The 17,196-nt window shown below is 39.0% G+C and overlaps 1 protein-coding gene across 1 annotated transcript; it reads right to left on the reverse strand.

The window, feature by feature from the left end:
• Window positions 1-3,191: 3,191 nt before the first annotated feature.
• Window positions 3,192-16,993, reverse strand: LOC133028085 (ras-related protein Rab-37-like). Its single transcript, XM_061095281.1, has 9 exons — window positions 16,841-16,993; window positions 8,544-8,654; window positions 6,837-6,878; window positions 6,609-6,675; window positions 6,451-6,503; window positions 6,263-6,328; window positions 5,020-5,076; window positions 4,679-4,755; window positions 3,192-3,297 (listed from the first exon to the last, which is right to left on the reverse strand). The coding sequence occupies exons 1-9, from the start codon at window positions 16,991-16,993 to the stop codon at window positions 3,192-3,194; spliced, it is 732 nt and encodes a 243-aa protein (XP_060951264.1).
• Between the last annotated feature and the right edge of the window lie 203 nt (window positions 16,994-17,196).

A 17,196-nucleotide genomic window follows, 5' to 3' on the forward strand; every position in this document is an offset into this window, starting at 1 on the left:
GTATGTATGTGTGTATATTTTTAGTATGTATCTATGTATATTTGTTTGTTCGATGTATGTATGTATGTATGTTGGTTTGTATGTATGAATGTATGTATGTATGTACTGTATGTATTTAGGGTTAATTTGGGTAATCTGGTAACATGTTTACAATTTTGACCTCTACGACTTATGTAATATCTGTTCTTCTCATTAGATCGACATATAATAAATATTGTATAAAACAAAGCCTTAATCACCTTGTTTAATGCATGTCAAGCTCAATATGACCAATTTTTAATCATTATTGTAAACACGTAAGCTGAATAAGATAATGTTTACTATTCATAGAAGTTCATTCATTCATATTTACATAGAAAAGTCATGTTCGTTTAATAAAGAATATTAGCATAAATAAAGAAAATATCCAATTAATTAGAAACATTCTATTAAAGGTTCAGTGTGTAGGATTTAGATCCTAATGATGTGTCCACTGGTGTGTTTCATCTATATTGCACAATTTGTGGTTTTCTACACCCTAGAATGGGCCCTTTATATTTAAATAATTTTTATTTACATCGGGAGCAGCTCCTTCACTTTTGAGGAGCAAAAATGTACACTATCCAAAGTTTCCTTTTGAGGCAGTTTTGGCTGAGAGGTCACATATTAGCATAATTTCTCAACACAGATAAGCAAATTGTATCTTTTTATAATGATTCCACAAAAGAAACAATTATTTAACTCAGTGGTAAATTACGTATGCTTTTATTTTGAAGGCTCGTCCCGCAAACAGGAAGTAAAGTTTCTATTTATTCTCTGTATAGTTTCTCAATACAGTAAAGTCAATTAAAGTTATTTTCTTTCTCTCTCTTTGTGCAAACACACACACTCACATACACACACACACACACACACACACACACACACACACACACACACACACACACTTGATATAACGTGTGGTCAGTTAAAATAATTTATTTTTTCTGCAGCATACAACACATCAAATATAACTTTTAGCAGTTAGTGGCCCTGACAACAGACAACTGTTCAGTGTATACAAAGTCTAATGGCCACAATCTGAGTCATTGTAGATCAAGACCTGAGCTGCCTAAAGCTGACAAAGAGCATACAATTATCGATCAATCAAACATTTGTTGCATACTGTTCATAAACGTGCTTCTTTTAAACATGAAACCGTTTCTGTGACATCATCAGTGCTTTGAATCTGCACCAATCAATAGTTGTATATAGCCACTGGTGGAAACAAATATGTGTGTAATTGTTTTGTAAATGTTTGGGCGTCTGACAGATAGATATAGCTGCAAAGCATAGAACATAGCAGCCAAAGAACCAGGTATCTCAGGAGTTGGTGGCGACCAAAATGAGAGTGTGAAGACCAAACCTATACATTGTTGCCAGACACTCAACCCTAAATTAATTCTTATTAAAGAATGCAGCTTTAATAGGTGGTCTGGTTACACATTGGGTATTGTATTTCAAAACAAAATGTAACCCTGAGAGCCCTGAGTTGAAATATGATTAGATATCTACATTAATTGTTCACATTTCTACGTTGTTCTCAATGTAAATATAAATATAAATAGATTGTAATACTGTATGTTCTGGAGGCACGGCACACAGATCTGCTACATGCAATCCAGCAGACATGCAAACTGAAATAAATACATAAATAGATAAATTAATATAACTTTTAGGAGAAAAGTAATGCAGCCAACATGTTGAAAACAATTATCAAAAATCTGTTAACTCACTCACACCTATGTATTAGGTGTTTCCCAAATGAAGGACAACATCGGAAATCCAAGCATCTCATATTCCGTCTGTTCTTATTCAGCAATCTTTCATCCTCCACATGTCAGGTGACCAATACATTTTTTTTTATCATTGAAACATCAGCATTTTCTCCAGCTGTCCCTTATGGAGGAGTTTCTGAAGAATTGGAGTAGTGTGAATAAGTCACGGATAGGCAGGGCTTGTGTCCACACACTTGGCTTTGATTCGGAATCCATGACACAGCCATTGTGTGTGGCCTTTGTCTGGACCTGTTTGTTGCACAAGGTTGCAGCAATGATGGTTGTGCGTCAGTGATTTGTAAGGCAAATAATCAACAAATATTAACAAATATGACCTTGCAGGATAAAAACAAAGCATTAAAACAAAAGCATAAATTATACATAGTAATAGTTTGACATGTTGGAAAATACCTCCTTTGCTTTCTTGCTGAGCGTTAGATGATAAGGTTAAGTATTAACAGCAGTGCTGTTGGAAACGTGTTCAAACATTCGTGCTCATCAGAGGATTCAGCCCCACCATAATGTTAATGTTGACTTTTCTGTTTACTGCTCAGATGTCTCAACAAAGACTCTCAAAACGTTGATTTAGAAATTCATATTCCCTGAGGATAGACTGTGAGTGTTCCTATAACAACCTCAGATGTACTTTGTGTTTACTGGTTTTTAGTACATTTTAGTATACCACCATGCTAAACCGAAGATGGTCACCCTTATATTGTGTAACACACATGCTAACATTGTCATTATGAACATGATAGCATGCTGACGTTAGCAATACCTGAATGCCACAAATGTAGTTGAATAACTTGTGAGTCACTTACGAACAAATATATTTGTACCATCGACTGTATATAAATATGGTCAACATGAAGGCTCATCAAAAGTAAAGCAAATTCATCTGGATCCCCCCCGAGTGGCTGGTTGCAACACAAAATTTAAACAGATGAAAGAAATTTTGGTGTTCGTTTTGGTCTTTTTGGTAGTTCTTATCACATTGATGTATGTTCAGGTGTGATAAGAAAAGAAAGAAGGAAACCACTGGCCTTCCACCTTCTGTATATGCTAAGCTAGTCTACCTATGAAATTGTATTGATCTTATCATCTCACTCTCATATAGAAAGCAAATAGCATAATGTAAGGATTTTCTTAAAATGTCTCCTACAAATATTCAGTAGATCATAATGATCATAATGATAATGATAAAAATCAGTCTAAAGTATTAGAGAAACTGCAGTCAGCAGTTTTGTGAGTTTATAGCTTGGTTTGTCCTCTACCGCTCTACTTTTGGCTTTTCGTCTTGGGTGACTGGCAGCATCATATTTCGGGAGCAGAAGTGAGTTAACAGGACTTCCTCCTACTCAGCAGTCTGGTCAGCCAGAATGTATGGAGGAGGACTCAGAAGTAGCTGCAGCAGCCTGACTTCTCCTTCCGTGCTTCAATGTATTCATGAATCTGGAAACTTGGTTCGCTGGGGTGCTGGACGGCTCGGTGCTTCAGCTCCCTGAAGAACAGAACCACACATCAGAGAGTTCCTAACACAGTATGGATGGATCATTTGAGCCTATAATGAATCTGTGAACACATCAAGAATTTAATCATATAACAGGGTAAAAACAATCTTAAAATTGGTCAATTTATGGATACAAATGAATTAGAGATCCAACATAAATTCAGTGTTGGTAAATAAAGAAATACATAAATGGTAAATAAATGGAGAGAGCCATGGATTTAAAAAACAACTTAAAATGGCCAGATATTAAAGAGTTTTATGAATATTCATCTTGGTAAATATTTATGAAGGGTTTCAAAGTATAAATCCAAGTTTTTTGTTCTTCCAAAATCCCTTACACTGTGCATGTAATTCATGAAAAAGAACTGGGTTGCACCCCAAATAAACTGGTCCTTTTATAATTTCCACGTGTAATGGAAACATACATTAATAGGTAAGTATGAGAGCAAAAATGTCTTAAAACTGTAATAAATGGCAAAATATCTTAAATCTTCCAATGAAACAATGGCTACTTTACATAGCATGGTTTATCAAAAATAATTATTGCAAAATCACTCAAAAATACATTATCTCAAGTGACTTTTATGTGGAGGGCTGGTGTTTAGATTGACATATACTCATTGTTCCTTACATGATCAACGAACTATGGAACAAATATAAGTTAAACAAGGCTTTCATGGAATATAATAGTACCCTGCTCCAGAAGAAAAATACAAAAAGTTCTGACACCATCAGACAGATGTAACATTATTATCAGTTCTAAACTGATGATAAAGGAGGAAGCCGGGGGCGAAGGAACATTTATGACGTTTTCAGACATGACCTCTGGAGTTTGCATTTCACACATGCACAACGCAGCAGGAGATTATCCGCCCAGACACGTTCACCACAACACAGAACTCTCAGGAGTGTTCAGGCGAATGGTGGAGCTGCAGGCAGAGGCAGGATGCAACGTATTGATTATGCTGTGGAGATCACATGTTTTTGTTGACAGCACATTAACACTGGCGTCGGCCCGTGTCACCAAAAGCTCTCTTGACATCTTCGTCTGCGTCTTCTACATGTGTGTCTCCACTTTTTCATCCTGAGATATTTGTTTTCTTTTTGTTTTTTCAGTTTTTCATCAGTGTTAGAGACTTCATCAACATGCCTACCTGCTCGTGGTGAATCATGTGGAGGATCTCCTGTTGTTTTTTCACCTTGGCTTAATTGGAGTTTCTGTGGGCTTTATACTAGGGGACTGGCTATAGAAAGTCTGGGGATCATACATATTGCCAATCCAGATAATTTCTGGAGGTTATCTGGAATTCAGTGCATGTCTGAAAGCAGCAGAGTCTGAATAAAACATTAAGTGACATTGTGTGTTTCCTACTTGGACACAGCAGTGAAGGCCAGCTCTACGTTGACTCCGGTCATGGCACTCGTCTCCATAAAGGGAACTGAATACTCCTGTAGACATGAACAGGAGCAAACACCGGGGAACAATCATTTAGAGAGTACAGAACAGTAAACATTCTAATTTGAGTTTGAACCCGCTGGAGGTTAGTGAGTCAAGTCACTGTTATATTCAGGGACCATTTACATAAGATGTTAGCCAGATTCAAATGTCACCCTGATACCTGGTGTAATAAATGCAGTGTCCATTGTGCCTGTTACGTTAAGGACAAAACCCAGTATCAGCTGTGGTTGTACAGTAGTGAATGAATGACTCACCCTGGCCAGCCTCTCTCCTTCATCTCTCTTGATCGCTCTCACGCTGCTCATGTCGGCCTGACGCAGAGATCCAGCAAAGAAAAACAAGCAGTGAATAAAAGTGGGTGTTATCATTCTGACCTTTATTCCAAAAAAGTATGTACGGATCTTTTATTTTGTATTAGTTGCTTCCTATTATCATTGTTAATAATTGATCAAAAAAATGTGTGGGAATAGTTTTGATCCAGTGCTGCACAGTCAAACCAATTGATGAAAACTATGGGTTGTGTTAAAACAGAGCTGGGCTATTTAACATCTAACAAAACAAATACATCTATGTAAATATTCATCTAAATAGGTGCTTGGAAAAAAAATACATTGTTTACTTTGTGGCAAAATAAGAATCTTGAAAAACCTAATTGGATATTTCATCTTGCAAGATTCAAGAGTCTTGAAAAGAAATCCCGGATAAGATTTCCTTTTGTAGTCACAGGTGTACAAACATGTAGGTGGTAAAAACGGATTTCACTCTTTCAAGCTACATCTAAAGGCTCCTACTCTACAATAATGTTTGGCTAGGTTTAAAAAGAAACAGCACCCCAAGGTTCTGCAGTTGGATCTGGGGACTTAAAAATGTACATTTGTTTTTTTTTTCTTTAGTTTTATTGTTTGCATCGTTTTGTTGCCCTGCTACTTAAATATATACAGCTGAGCCACATCCTTCGGAAGCTGCATTTGAACTCTGATTACGTCACAGTGTGTGACTAGGCAGTCCCACTTTGAAGGCTCTGTCAACTGCAATTGCATCCTCGCCGAGAAACAAAAGCTCCGCGGGTGGATTCCTCCCTGCCCAACATATCCCAGGATTAATTTGGCTTGAGTGATAAACCGTTTTTCAGAGGGGTAATGACAGCAATGCTTGAGTATCGCGCTTGTTTTCACACGTTAAAAACAAACAAAAGGGCATTAAAACTTTCTCTATGTCCAGCTTCTGCTGTGTTGCTAGGCAACAGCTGTAACAGTGGGACGAGATGGTGATGCAGTTTACAGAGCGTCTCATTTCAGATTGGACTCTGAACTCCTCTAATTTTATTGTTGATAGAGAATATATAAATAGTAATAACCACGCCCTCTGCCGGTCAGTTCCTTTTCCTCTAAAGGATTCATCTAGCTTCTTTTTATGAAATGCATCATGCACATGTTCCTTCTCTCTCCTCCCTAACACTCTTCACTTGCTGAGATTCTTAAACCACTCCAATCTCACCTTGTTGCCCAGCAACATGATGACTACGTCGGTCTGCGCATACTCATGGATCTCCGTTAGCCATGCCTGGAACAACAGAGACAGACAGATACGTACGGGTCAATTATAGGCATGCACACTAGAACACTTCCCCTCCCTCCCAACCCACTCTTTTCCATATGTCTACCCACTCTATAGCCCAGACCTACCCTGATGTTGTCAAAAGACGATCTGCTGGTGATGTCATACAGGAGGAGCAAAGCTTTGGAGACAAAAAACCAACAGATGAACATGTGTCTCATAATGCAAGTGTCTACATAACTGTAACAGTTGTGGATTGAAAAAGGAAATCTGTGAGTTGGCATACCGTGTGCATCTCTGTAATATGCGTGTGTCACACTTCTGAACCTCTCCTGTCCTGCTGTGTCCCAAATCTGAAACAGAAAGGAGAAAAAAAAGCTATACTTGGTGATGTGGCCTGGTTTCACAAGGCTGACTATAATTTTCTGTCACAACACATGCTGTCGAAAATAAAACCAGCCTGCGCTCTAAAAACAGGCTATTGTAGTGAAAGCACAGCAAGGAACTCACTGACCTGTAATCTGACCTTTACATCGTCCACAGTCACCACTTTGTTCTTAGAAAGCAGAAGCAGATTTTAATTAATGTACAGAAACAGAACAGATGATGATCAGACATAGTAATGAGTAAAGGATCAATTCCTTCATTAAAAAAAGTTACTAAGTTACTTTCATGCATGATTATTTTTCCACTTTATTAGCTAAGGTTTAAAAATGTCTGCCTCTGTTTCAAAACAAATTTTAAAAATACATGTCTAAACTCAACAGCAGCATCCTCTTTTCTATAATTCACTGTCCATCTTCCTCTGGATAACCCACAGACCTCACTGTCGACTGTTTGACTTATATGGTCTCACCAAGATTGTTTTTGAAATTTTGAAACAAATGTGCAATGTAAAAACAATAAATGTTTGCTCTAAGGAAATGTGTTCTGAGAAATCATTAATAAAATCTTTTCAAAGCTAATAATATATTTGTCATTTGACAAAATTTTAAATAATCTGTCTAACTTTAAAAAATGGTTAGAAAGTCAAGAGCTTATATTAGGACAACTTGAAATGATTGCTTTGCATTGATTTAATAAAGAGGGATTTGATCAGAAGATCAGTCTGTTGTCTGTGTTTTAATGAGGAAATATGGAGAATCTTAAGTTGTACTTGAGTATACACGTAACAAAGAACTTCATATTCTGGCTCATCAGCTCCACATGATTATAAGTATCCGGACTTTGAGAAGACTATTACTCCATTATATGTTTCCAAGTGTGGTACCATTCATTCCACCTCTCAATGCTCCACAGCAGACTTGGGTTTTAGATGAACTGATGAGCTAGGTTACTCGCAGCAGCTGATGTTGTGACTATGTGCTTGTGACTTTGCCAAGAACTCTCTTGCATGTTAGCCATTAGCATGACAGCTGCTGTAGAACTGCTATCACCCAGCTTCAAGCATCGGCTACTAAATAAGGATGTGTGGCGAACTTTCACCATTTCCCTTCTAAAATAAAACCTGCCTCCATCATAACAAGCTGCCATGAAAAAATAATCCAGTCTGCAGGCTATTAGTGAGTCAAACCTTATCCATCTAACATAAATAGAAAAGAACACACTCGAGGAACAGGTACTCGAGTCAAAATTGCTACAGGGGCAGACACACACAGACTTAACGGAACCGGTTCTTTCTTGCCACCTATGAGTCACTGTGCTGGTGTGCAGCAAAGACGTTAACGTCCTGAGCTATATGTTTCTATAGTCTCTGCTGGTACAAGTAGCTCATTTAATTTATGTCATAGAGAATTATCAGGTTACCATATTTTAAAGAACGTTATGTAGGGGCAATTCTGTTTTCTGTATATGTGAATCTGAAATATGTGTTATCCAGCATTAAAAAAAACATAATTTGTGACTTTAAAATACAAATTACCATTCATTACAATTGCATCGAAGCAGAGCCAGGAATCTTGAACCTATATCTCGGCAAATGGAGCCAAATCTAACAGCACGGTAGATAAATAAGAAACAATTTTGTTGAACTGACACTTGGGACTTTTCCAGTTGAACTTCAAAAGAGAACGTAGTGGATCTAAAGATACAGATACAAACATTTTACATGCACAAACACATGCCCCCACACAAACACACACACATAAACACATGCACACACACAGACACACACAAACACACACACACACACACACACACACACACACACACACACACACACCGTGAATCCAATGCCCACTGTGGCAGAGAAGGAGCCAGGAATGAACTTGCCCTGATCGAACTGCACCAACAGAGACGTCTTTCCCACTCCACTGTCCCCGACCAGGATTGTCTGCAGGAAAACACACACAGAACACTCAGGAGTCTCATCAGCATTAGTGACCCTGATGAGTTTAACATACACACAAGCACTTTATTAGGAACAGTAATACACCTGCTTATGCAATCATCCAGTTACACGAGTGCAATGCAGAAAATCATGCAGACACAGGTCAGAAGCCTCAGTAATGTTCTCATCAGACTGTGGTTCGATTCCAGTCTCCCCCTTCTGCATGGCAAAGTGTCCCTGGGCAAGAAACTGAGTCGGGAATTGCCCCTAGAAAGAGTGTTGCACATAAATGCACTGTATGAATAGGTGTGAATGACTGAAGGGCAAAAAAAACCTTACAGTAAAGTGCTTTCATCAAATCTAGAAAACCATTGTGAATACAGACCATTTACCCTGTCTCTCTAAATATTCCATAAATGATTGTGGAACACCTATCGTGAGCATGTAGAGTCCAATGACGTACAGTGTTGATTTGGAATGATTTTTACAGCGATGCATTTAATGTTAATAATCTTTGAATAAACAGGCCGACACCAAACCTTGAGTAAACAAGTGAACAGGTTTTGGTGCTGCAGCTGTGGCTTCAGGATTCTGTGGACTGCAGCAAATCTGTACTTGCTATGGCTCAGTTAGTGCAGGTCATTCTTATAGTTTTAGAAAGAAACTGCAACCAGGCTATGGTCACTCAACTGGAAATAAAAGTACCCTGGAAAGGAGCCTGCAGATGGTCAGGTCAGAATTTGACATGAACATTGTGAATCCACAGACGCAACCTGCCTGCAGTAAACGGACCAGGCTCAGTCACAGACAGCTCTACTTCCTGAGTCACTTTTCTAATGCTAATGGATATTTTCATCTGGATTATGCTCAATGTCACCAAGCAAAAGGCATCTCAAACTTCATGAACTGTCAGCCAACTTGAATCCAATCCAACAAAATCTGCAGAAACAATGTGATGTCGTCATGCCAACATAGAGGAGAATCTCAGAGGAATGCCTCCAACATTTTGTTGAATACGTGTCACAAAGACCCAATTTAAGAGCAAAATCAATGCCTTAAGCAATATTAGTAATGTGCTAATAATAAAGCTCTTAGTGGGTGTACTTGGATAAAGTATGAGTAAAATGACTTTAAGAGGTCTATAATGGAGTAAGAGCCACCCTCGAAATTCCTTACTGGCTGATATCTCAGAATAATTTTATAGTTTAGGGTTATGAATCAGCATTTGCGTCACGGTGGACACTTCAGTTTCTAAGCAGCACAAACAATATTGGGCTTTTCAAAAGCTTGGCAGTGTGCTGCTACAGTGTGACTCATTGGCTGAGCAGGATAACCTTCAGAACGAGTTAGTCAGCAGTCAATACAGGCCTGTCTTTTAATTTTTAGCCCATTTAGAAGAAAATCACTTTGAGATACTCAACACCTCCACACACAGAAGTGAACGTTCCGCCTTCATTTCCTGTCATTTCTGTATTATGATCTTTGAATATGTTTCAAACAAAAACTTAAAGGATCTAAAAGGTTCCTTTAGACAGCTTGTCTGTTTTTTCACCGTTGTCTAATGACATTGGAACATTAGGCAAACATGCCCGCTGACATATGAAAAACCAACAAGCCGATCAACGCCAGTCCACCAGGTGGCGGTAATGCAGAAAACTATACAACAACATTGGCGCCATTTAAAGTGTCGGACAGGCAATGAATCCAAAATGTCCCCGATACGAATGCTGCCATCTTGTGCATTTGAAGATAGAGTCTGATATGGAGATGGAGCCGCAGTATCAAGGTCCACTGACAACATTCCTGAGTCAGTCTCAGCTGTCAATCAAGATGTTTTACTCAGTTTTAATAGCATTGAATAACTAATCAAAAACAAACGTATTATAAAAAATCGCACATGGACATAAACCAGTGTGATAGTTTTTTTTCTCCACAGTCGCCAACGTGCTGCTCATTGTTGGAACTGTTGGGTTTCTCTTTCCCTCTCATTTCTAAGGTCTTGACCCTCCATGTAAAGCGCCTGGAGATAATACATATTATGATTTGGCGATAAACAAATTCTTAATTTGATGTCTACTTTTTAGCTTGGTTGATGTCCCATCCACTAACATAGAGTAGGAGGGAATTATGACCTATTCTGTAGCCAACCACCAGGAGGTGATCAAGACGCTTTGGCCTCACTTTAGGTGAGCCATCATGTCATCCATCACTATGTGTGAGACCCTGCAACAACAGCAAACATGCTTTATTCTGTACCTATTTGTTGAGAGACTATGACATCTATGACATAGTGTCTGAAATAAAATATTGGAGTACTCAACCAGTCAGAAGAGTTCATCGCTCCACGGCCCTTCATTGTACTTTCGGAGTACAACCTAGCAGGTAGCAGGGACCTTCCTATTTCCTGGGGTCAAAGATGCCTAACAGCTACACAAAACGCCCAATGTGGTCTTGGTAAACCCTCTTCTGAACGTGGTCCTGGTTTAATGCCTGGATTAAGATGACCAAAAGTGACCTCAATCTTGGACCAACCGAACTGTCGAGGCCAAACAAGAAAGACACAGCGAGAAAGTAAAAAGTGAAGTCAGGTTAAAAGCAAATATTTGCTGAACCAGGCCGACTTTCACCTGCAGCTCAGTTTCATCTTAATGCTTTATGAATGATAAAGCCTGAAAGGGAGGTGGAGGGAGGATTAGAGTTGAGAGGCTCAAGCAGCTTTTTTCACAGACACGTCTTATAGCTTCACTTTGATCTCAGGGATTTTAATAAACCAACAGGAAAGTGCCACAGCTCAGCATGGGAGAAAATACACATCCTGTTTCTGAATTTTCACCATTTCATCAGCTTTACTCAGGCGCCAACAGTGACTTCATTTAGTTGGTCTGCATTTGAATCACACGCCAATGAAGCGAGTGAAAGAGGAATCATGCTTAAAATGTTCAATAATTAATCAATGATGAAAAGGTAACACAATAAAATGCTCAATGCTTGTGGAGCATTGGAACCAGGCTAAAAAATATAGGTTGTCACATGTTTCAAACCACTTGGTCTGGATCTCTCGAACAAACAAACGTTTTTTGGTTGTCTCAAAAACTAGGCTGTTCATTTTTTCCCTGTATCTATAAATGTGACTTTACTTGCATGTATCGATGTTGAAAGTTGAGGAGCAGCATAGGAGATATAACTGACATGAACAGGTTCAGTTGGCATGTATCTTACAGGTGATACTGTTGCAAGATGAATTTAATATGGTTGACACCTGCTAATAACTAACTGTTGACTTTCCTATCAGCATCATCTTAGTGAATGGGGCTACTTTTGAATGTTAGCATATCAGCATACTGAACAACTACAACCTTTGAAACTGTTGATTTCAAAAAGAGGTAATGCAGATTTATTTTGTTGAGTTGGCTCAAATCAAGGTCTGTAGTGTTCAGTTGACTCAAGAAAAGTAGATTTTGTGCTTGATGGTTATTTAAGTGATATAATGTACAAACAATCAGCAATAAATGTAAAGATTCAACAAAATGTTTCTCATTTTACATTGTAGAGCTACTTTAATCAAAATTAGTACAGCTAAGTAAATGTACATTGTGTGATTGCCTAGGTTAACTATATGCATATGTTTATGTCTATATATATATTTTTTTTTTTATTTACAAGATATAAAGCTTTTAGGTTAAGGACTAACTGATAGGTTTGGGAGTGATGCTATAGGTGATGTTGGCTGCTGGAGTGTTAAACCAATCCAACACAGAGTAAGTAGCACAGAGCTGCTAATGTTAGCCTAATCTTTATTGGCTCATTAGTGGCTTCTCCAGAGGTGCATGTGCTCGTCATGAAGGAGGCCAATGCATGCTTGTCCTATAGGGTCGCTTAAAGGGGAAAATATATAATAAATATCCAATATTTTGTATAGAAATTGGAAGAAAAAGAAGAAAAAGAAAAAAGCAATTGATTTACAGAGATTAAGGCACAACATTACGAGTACATTTACGATAAATAAGTCATAATATTATGAGTCACACAATATTACAAGATAAAAGTCCAACATTTTGAGGAATCAAGTTGTAATATTACAAGAAATAAGTTGTACATTTACGGGAATTAAATATTAATATTAAAAGTCAACTTTATGCTGTATTGTTCTGAATTTCCCACTAGTCTCTCACAATATTACATACTTGTCTTGAGTTCTCTGATCTTTTTTTTTACCTTTAAGTGGACCTAATACGCAAAATATAGTGTTAATTCCCACATTGGGGTAATTACATTATATTATATTGTATAATATTATTATAATGAAAGATCGGAAATGTTCACACACACTGGCTGTGACTAAAACACAGAACATATTACAAACCAGCAGGAACATTATCATCATCTGATCCTTCGATGACGTAATAAAAGCTGATCCTGTTTACTGGAACTCACTGAGAGCGTGTCCGATAATATTTGCTTGCGAATGTGTGAGGACAGAACCAATAAAGGGAAAAAACCATGCTTGTAGAATTACACATGCATATGTAGACTTGATGAGGATCAGGATATATGTGTAGGATTTCTGGTGGGAGAAGACTATGACGCTGTTTCCATGGTAACAGAGCTGGGAAGTCGGCCTGTCTCCTATAACCCCACAGGAGCCAGGAGGCAATTAACTGAAAGCACCACAGATGTCCGGGAATTAGACATGGATGATGTAAACAGTATATTGTGCACAAGAGTGTCTGGTGTGGAGAGAGAGTGATGAGGAAAGAGAGAATATTTATTAATCCAAGGAATTGTTAAGTGCCAGTGAATTTCCCTCCCTTAAGTCCAGTGTGGAAGTCCCTTCACTGGAGAGCAGTGTAGCAAATTGCAAATTTGCAGTTCTTAGATTCTGTGGATCCTCTCGGCCTGATACATGAGAATCATCACAGTTCTTTTCCTGAGGGGACAAATAAAGTGCTGTGTACTGTAATTTGACAGTTCTCATATTGCCACTAATTTATCAAGTTTATGACACAGCACTGCTGGGATTCAAAGCCGCAGTAGAAAAGCAGATTAGAGAAGCTTCAGTTTGATGGATAACACAACTTTACAACATCATGGCAAGGTGTGGATGACTGCATGTGTAGGATTTCTTCCCCTAAGACTCAATATGCTTGTGTATTCGAAAACTGAATGAATAAATTAATCTATTATGATTTCTGCTATATGTAAAATGTAATGTAGTCTCAGCTACAAATGTAAAATGTAATGTATAAAGAAAGTTTTTTACCAATACAATAACTATGAAAATGAACAGATAGCCATAATGACACTTAAATAAGATAATAAATTGAAACACATCACCTCAGCATCAGTGTGGAACAACTAATGTGGGGATAGCTGGTGTTTTTAGGAACTGTTAGAAAAAAATTGAATAATTCATTCTTCATGAATATGTTCAGAAAAACAACTTCACTGTAACATTATAGGATAACGATGTGGCGTAATGTGAGCAGAATTGTCACCACAGGAGGCGTTAAGGCACTTTATTGATTTGTAGGCCATCTGCATTTTGGAAGCACAAAAGAGATCACTACACATCATCGATGCATTCACCTAAAACACAGGAAACACATGAAACAGCTGCCTGTTGTTTGCGGGCCGTGAAACCAAAACAATGTGATGCAAGACACTAAAGTGCAGCGTAAAGCTGAAGTGAACTGGAGACTCAGGCATTCATTTTTTTTTATGAGTCATGAGCGACATTTTACACAATATACCTAGTCCCTGTTCATATAAACAATGTTGATTTAAGTGCAGCTTTAATGGGAACCACTGGGATTTGAGTTGAGAGGCCCAAACAGGTTTGTGATTTTAAAACGTATGGAGAGAGGAACACGCTGGATGTTTTGGTCTTTCAAAAGGATTTGAAAAATGACTCACAATACAAAAATTTACATTCATTTAGACCTGTAAAGACTTTAAAGACATCTTTTACCAAATCGCAGAAATATTGATTGATATATCACAAGATCAACAGTATAAGTATTTTAATAAAACTGTTGGCTGGAGCTTAATATCACCCTGGTGGGGAAAGATAAAGAGATTGTGTAATGCATGTGTAGGATTTGTCATTTCAGCTCCATATCTAACCACTGGCCTTACTGAAGAGCACTCAAACAAGCCGCTGTTCTGTTGTGTAATCATGGCTCCTTGGGGGAAACAGAGCGGAGATAGAATAGAGACCAAAGAAGCTAATGCGAAAGACAGAAATATGAGATAGAGAAATAATGGATGGCCAAATGGCCAAATTGTTCATATCTAAAAGTACTGTCGCTGATTTCTTTGAAAGAACAGCTGGATTTGCGATAATTTACACTTTTGCATAGCACCTGCTCCCTACACAAATGCATACACACACACACACAGGCACACAAAGTCACTATGGCAATTAAAGGAAGCTGTTCAAAGAGCACTGGGGTTACATGAGGGTAACAAAGTTTATGTCTCATCGGACCATCAACCCTTGGGGAAACTCAATTCTCACTAAACTCTCACTAATGACATTCTCTGAGCTACAGTCTCGCTCTGAGGAGCAAAATCAATAATAAAGCTGTGATATCAGATTTCAAGTTAAGTGTCAATATAAATATAACAGTATCCGTGGGCACACTTATTTCCCACGGCGACCAATATTAACAAGGGAAGTGGGGCGTGGCAAAGTAACGGCCAGATATAAAAATGACACAGGCCTTGACTGACTTCCCTCACAATGACTTTGAAGCTGTTCCTGAAATAAAATGTAAAATAATGTGACATTTCCCTGAAGCCACAAGGGAGCTTTCTTTTTCTGTGTTCTTTCTAATAGCAGGTCAAAGGTCAGCACTGGAAGGAACATAGTGAATGGCTGGAGTCTGGACTCATGATTTGTGGATGTGTGTAGGCGAGTGCAATGTTTTTAATTACAAATGTCAAATGGTAGATGAACTGCAATTGTCTTCCATTATGTACGCTCAATGCACTTTAGACGGTCACTTAGGTCACTACTATAGACCTCTTTCACACACCCTCACACAGAGGTGACTGTGGCTCGGGAGGTAGAACGGGTTGTCCACTAATCAGAGGGTCTGCAATTCGATCGCGCGTGCCTTCATCTCAGACAATGTGCGATAGAGATTAGACAGACGGGTGAAACTGTACCGTGGAGGACACACACACTTTTACTCACCACCGTCGCTTGAGGTAATTTGTCAGACTTGGGGCCGCAAAAGCCTTTACACAACATTTTTGCCACAAATGTGGTTGCACTCTTCATCCCCGGGAAACCCATTTTGATGTGTAAAATCAGAGTAGTTCTACCCTTGGCCTGGGGTGCCCTCTACTGCACCTCCCTCTGTCTGTCCTCATCCTTAATGATCAGATGGGACGGAGCTTCTACAAGTGGTGGATGAAAACAATGTTTTTTTCATGTCTGAATTCCAAAGGGAGGAAAGCTGACGCGCTGGCAGCCTCACCTTAGTGACATGTTTACAGTCTGGATGCCTGATTATCACTCTGCCATGATGCACGCCATGCTGCCTCCATGTAACTTCTCAATGAAGATAAACAAGTGGAGTTCTTTCTAATGATAATGACGAGCACAAATTTAAAAGACGTTACTCAAAGTGTTTGTGTGTGTGTGTGTGTGTGTGTGTACTCGTTTTTGTGGCAAACAACACTGTAGCTCAAGAGGTAGAATGGCAGTTTTTCCCATCTCCATCATTGTCTGCCAGAGTGTCCTTGAGCAGGATATTGAACCTCAAATTAATGTGTGTTAGGACTTGGCGGTATACAAATAAAATTGAATTTAATTAAATCAAATACAGATCCTTTACCATTTATAGTCAAAACTTGATTTCTGAGGTCCTGGTTAAATTTAGTGGTAAGGTGTGAATTGTGGTTAGATTAAGGTTAGAGATATATAGGCATGGACTGGGTAGGTAAAGCTGTCCACAATGAATAGAAGTCAATGCAAAGTCCTAATAAACAACTGCGTGTGGGGGCGTGCGTTTATGTGTGTGCGTGTGCCTGTGTGTGTGTGTGTTGGTGTCCTAAGGACCTGTGTATTTTAAGGGTCAGCACCAGGCTGCATCACAGAGGCATTTATTTTTTATATTTGTTGGATCCGACAAATGTCTCAGTCACACAATCCCTGGTTTAAAAGATGTTTGTCTCCATACCTTGTGCACCAACTCCTCGTCATACGTCGGGGCTGGTGGAGTCTTCGCCTGGCTCTCGGTCTCTCCGGAGCCGTAGCCGCTGTCGGGCTGGATCTCCGGGTAAGCCGTGGTGTAGTTCGCCGAGATCGGTTCCATGGACTCCATCCGCTCCATGATGCCGTTGTCCTCCCTGTGCGCTTCTGACAGCGGAGGAGACTGGTGAGGAGAATAAGGACCAATGCTCTCTCTCTCTCTCTCTCTCTCTCTCTCTCTCTCTCTCTCTCTCTCTCTCTCTCTCTCTCTCTCTCTCTCTCTCTCTCTCTCTCTCTCTCTCTCTCCCTCCCCCGCTCCCTCCCTCTCTCCTTGAGCGTGAATCA

This window comes from Limanda limanda, chromosome 21 (assembly GCF_963576545.1).
Source record: "Limanda limanda chromosome 21, fLimLim1.1, whole genome shotgun sequence".
Taxonomy (NCBI): Eukaryota; Metazoa; Chordata; class Actinopteri; order Pleuronectiformes; family Pleuronectidae; genus Limanda; species Limanda limanda.